The sequence below is a fragment of the Berghia stephanieae genome, chromosome 9 (genome assembly GCF_034508935.2).
Source record: "Berghia stephanieae isolate SIO BIC M18660-M18661 chromosome 9, UCSD_Bste_1.3, whole genome shotgun sequence".
Classification (NCBI taxonomy): domain Eukaryota; kingdom Metazoa; phylum Mollusca; class Gastropoda; order Nudibranchia; family Aeolidiidae; genus Berghia; species Berghia stephanieae.
The window spans coordinates 1119119-1124118 of NC_088368.1; the positions used below are offsets into that span (position 1 = coordinate 1119119).

At 36.3% G+C, this 5000-nt stretch overlaps 1 protein-coding gene across 4 annotated transcripts in view; it reads left to right on the plus strand.

The window, feature by feature from the left end:
- Positions 1 to 5000, plus strand: part of LOC144979442 (GDP-fucose protein O-fucosyltransferase 1-like) — a 22197-nt gene that overhangs the window by 11461 nt on the left and 5736 nt on the right. For all 4 annotated transcript variants that reach the window (XM_078926090.1, XM_078926092.1, XM_078926091.1 and 1 more), the window contains exons 4-6: positions 505 to 628; positions 2734 to 2911; positions 4285 to 4480. In XM_078926090.1, coding sequence (XP_078782216.1) covers positions 505 to 628; positions 2734 to 2911; positions 4285 to 4480 — 498 coding nt within the window. The remainder of the gene's footprint in view (positions 1 to 504; positions 629 to 2733; positions 2912 to 4284; positions 4481 to 5000) is intronic.

Below are 5000 nucleotides of genomic sequence, written 5' to 3' on the forward strand. Positions count from 1 at the left end.
TCCTTCCTTCTCCGATTGTCTCATATCAAAGTGGATGATCACAATCACATGCTAATTATGCATTGGCTGCAATGGCCGATTGGAAAGGTGTTTATCTCCTATAGAAAAATCAAGTAATTTTAACAAGTTGAATATCATACTATTCAAAGACTCCGATTTAATTTCAAATTCGGCCAAAAAAAAACATGTTCTTAAAATATCGATCGATATTTGAAGAACAATTTTTGTGGCCAAATTTTAAAAATGCATTTTTCCATAATATGGCAATTAATTTGTTAAACATGGCCTGGTTTTTAAAGTAATGTATTTATTTGTTTTAATTGTTTTTTATTGGTGGCTGAAGAAGGGTTTTGAGCCTGAAACATTCCTTGTTTGGTTTTTTGTTATTTTTAAAAGCTGTTCTATTCATGTTTGTTTTTGAGTTTTTACATTCCACAGATTCCAGCAGCTTGCTATGACGATGTGTTCAAATGGTAAATTTATCGTATGCTTACGTCATTTCAGGTGATGGTTCCCTATGAGAAATATTTTAAATTAGAAGCGTTGTCAGAATTTCACCGAGTCATCTCGATGGAGAGTTTTATGGAGACGTACGCAGACACTGTATGGCCCAAAGGAGAGAGAAAGGGTATGTCGTATTTTATCTTGTGGATAATGTGTAGATAATGTGTAGATCTCGATGGAGAGTTTTATGGAGACGTACGCAGACACTGTATGGCCCAAAGGAGAGAGAAAGGGTATGTCGTATTTTATCTTGTGGATAATGTGTAGGTAAACTCCCAGAAGGCCAGATATGTGTGACACGTGTTGATGCTTTATTAAACCAGCAACGGTCAACTGGTTGACAATAATCATAGTCATATATTATATGATACCGAATACATAACTAGTACTAGTAACATATATACCATGTTGTCATATATTATATGATACCGAATACATAACTAGTACTAGTAACATATATACCATGTTATCATATATTATATGGTATCGATTACATAATTGTACTAGTACTATTTATACCATGTTGCCATATATTAAATGGTATTGAATACATAACTAGTACCAGTACTATATATACCATGTTGTCATATATTAAATGGTATTGAATACATAACTAGTACCAGTACTATTTATATTGTGTTGTGAAAAGTAGTCATTTTACAACCATCAGGCCCTCAAAGTTTAATTTTCTCCACGTTTTGTAGCATTAAATGAACTCAATATGGGTTGATTTTTCTGAGTACATGCTTGTTCATCTTGTAGCGCTTTCAGCTAAATCTAATAGATCCAGCTATCTAACTGCTTTAGGATAATCAAGGGAGGTTTAGAGAAAAGCGAAAAATGTTATTTGTGAGTCATTTGAGTGTTCTCACAATTTAGATATCAGAACTCCCAACCTGGTGCTAGTCTTTGTAGAGGTGGAAGGTGTAAATGGAATGTACAATGGCACATGGAAACCAAAGCGTTATTCAGGGGTGTTGTTATTGCGGGGTTTTCAAGATGGCAGAAAAGGGGGCGTGGTGAGACCCGTGAATACATACAGTACAATCGCGAACCAGTGCCTAAGAGAAGACACATCCGAACAATGTTAGAATGTGTATTTCTCCAGTTTAAAAGGGCATACCATTTACGCTTTCATTGTCCAATGTGTATTCTCATTGTTTTCATCGTATTCAGGGCTCCAACGCAATTTAACAAAACTAGGAATAAATCAAGAAAACCAACTACCAATATGATAATATCCCACAAGAACACCAAATGCTCACATCTACTTTATTATATAAAAAAACAAAAAAAACAACTAAGTATTAACCACAATAATATCGAATTTAGACTAATGTTTAGAAAAACACTTGAATTTTTAAATGAAAACAATAAAATGAAAGAGGCTGTCATTGTTTTCCCGGCTATTCCAACGTGTATTATAATATAAGACTATAAATATCCATAAATACCCCATTGGACACAGCATTGCCTGATATCAGTTGACCTCCATCACTGACCTTAGACAGGTCGTTAACAGGGAAGATAAATGGACCCTTGAGATTATTTTTTTTTTAATGAAAGAAATGTTGGATTTTGTTGTTTCGTACCTGTAGCAAGTTTGAGACAAAGGGACACTCAAAGTCAAAGACTAATATATGAAAGAACTGGGCCTGGAGGAAGATGATGCTATGAACCGAGATGCATGGAGATGTGGCATTCATGATAGCAACCCTGCAAAATGTGGGATAAGCTGAAAGAAGAAGAAGAAGAAGAAGAAGAAGAAGAAGAAGAAGAAGAAGAAGAAGAAGAAGAAGAAGAAGAAGAAGAAGAAGAAGAAGAAGAAGAAGAAGAAGAAGAAGAAGTATCGGTGTCAAGTCTGACTTCATCTGATGCCAATTATAGAATTAACTCTATCTTGTACGGCTTGTGGTCTTGTGGTATGAAACTCTCTGTCAGATCAAAAGGTCCTGGGTTCGAGCCTTGCATGGACCATAGTTCTTGGAAAAGGCTCTTTACTCGCATTCTCTCACCATACTTAGGTGTAAAATGAGTAGCCTACCTGGCTGTTAACAGAACTGTCTCTGTCGGAAAAAATTGTAATATCGCCTAATAGGGGTCATGTCTTGTTCTACATGTTATGCGTTGCTCTTGGTCTGGGACATTTTGTAAAGCACTTTGAGCACGTTTATTGGGTATTGCGCTATTTAAGGCTTTACTATTTTTTTTTTTAAATGTCATCCTCAGTGTTTTGCTATACAGCCCGTCATGGGGCGATTCGGGGAGAAGATTGCAATGCCAAGGACGGGAGTCCCTTCGGCCCATTCTGGGACTGGTTTGGTGTGGACTTTGACGTCTCGGAGATTTACGGCCCTTTGTTCTACGACATTCAGAGTCCCTCCAATATGGATGGGTGGAGATCAAAGTAAGGATGAGGAATTGAGATGATTATGATTTTCTTTTTTTCCCCATATTCCTGAGTCATAAATCACCTTGAAATGTTTGGAGTTTTGTTTTGTTTTTTTTCCCTTTATAAGAGTCACATTTCCTCATTTTATTTCTGTCTCCATCTTGGAAAATGTTTTTCAAAACCACCCTAAAGTACAACAGTCAACAGTACTCACTCTCAGTAGAAGCCAAAACGTGTGCTGGAAGACAGTATGACTTGAATAGCTGTGTCTGTGGACAACGAATACGTGGTCAAATATTTTATAAACATTGGAAATATACAAGAACTTAATGTTTTCAAAACATAAAGGCAAATATGAGAAAATAATTTCCATTAACAAACAAAAAACAACACGCCCATTCGCAACGGTACCATAAGATCCTGTCGCCTCGGCATTCCATGAAGGAATATAGATGATCCATGAAACATGGTTGTCTCATGTCAACAGGAATCACCCATGTTGTCCAAAGTGAGCAAATTGGGGGTTAATAATCTTGCTTAAGGAAAAAAATGAAAGTGCCTAAAGTGGGGCTCGAACCCTAGGACCTTCTGAATCACAGTGCAACCACTTCGCCCCTTTCCATAAAGGAAGGCATAATAGAAAATTTAACATGGTGACGTTCACTTGTAGACATCTATCCTGTTGACGTATGACCAAAATAATGTTGTCATCATAACATGCCTGTCACGACGGTGGATAGAATTGGGAGAGCATAAAGGAACCAGAACAGGAGGCTTACGGTACGATGAAGAAAGAATGCTGGGAATAATAACCTTGAATTAAAAGAATCAGGCATTAAAGATACTTTTTCTTAATGTATGACACTGCAGGGAAGTTATCACAAAATAATGTAATTCTAGTAAAGCGCTGTGAGCACGTTTAGTGGAAACTGTGCTATATAAATGCTCTACTTTTATTTTTCTTGAAGTGTAAATCTCAAGGTCTTTTGTGTATTTGACCATTTTCCTTTTCTCTGGTACTGAAATGACCCAAACATGTGACAAGCTCAATTTTACTTCTAATACTGACAACATGTGACAAGCTCTATTTTACTTCTAAAACTGGAATGACCCAAACATGTGACAAGCTCTATTTTACTTCTAAAACTGGAATGACCCAAACATGTGACAAGCTCTATTTTACTTCTAAAACTGGAATGACCCAAATATGTGACAAGCTCTATTTTACTTCTAAAACTGGAATGACCCAAATATGTGACAAGCTCTATTTTACTTCTAAAACTGAAATGACCCAAACATCTGACAAGCTCTATTTTACTTTTAAAACTGAAATGAAACTCAACAGCAATCTTGACCATCTTCTGATACACCGTTTGTTTTGTCGCCAGATACCCACCATCCAAATTTCCTGTCCTAGCCTTTGTCGGAGCTCCCTCGTCTTTCCCAATCTTGCGTTCCAACGTCCGTCTGCACTCCTATGTCAGGTGGTCGGATAAATATGACACAAAAGCAGACGACTGGATCCAGAAGAATGTCCTGTCTCGTCCATTTCTTGCGATTCACTTGAGAAATGGAAAGGATTTTGTAAGTTGTGCAATGTTCGGGGGGAACCATTAGATACAATTTGGTCACATGATCAATGGGGTCCGTTAGATACAATTTGGTCACATGATAAATGGGTCCATTAGATACAATTTGGTCACATGATCAATGGGATCCGTTAGATACAATTTGGTCACATGATAAATGGGTCCATTAGATGCAATTTGGTCACATGATCAATGGGGACCATTAGATACAATTTGGTCACATGATCAATGGGGTCCATTAGATACAATTTGGTCACATGATCAATGTTAAAAAAAAGATCTGTATTCCATTATTGTTTGTGTTTTGTCTAAACAAATTTTGTAAAAATTGTATTTTAACATTTAACTTATTTTTAGTTTCTATTTCTTTCACAAACACGGACTTTTACTAAAAAAATGTCAATTTCTTTTAAATTTTCCATCACCGTTGTTTAGAATTGATATCATGAAAAAGATAACATTAATCCACGAATGAAAAAATTGATTTAATAGCAGCCGATCAACTAAATTGTTTC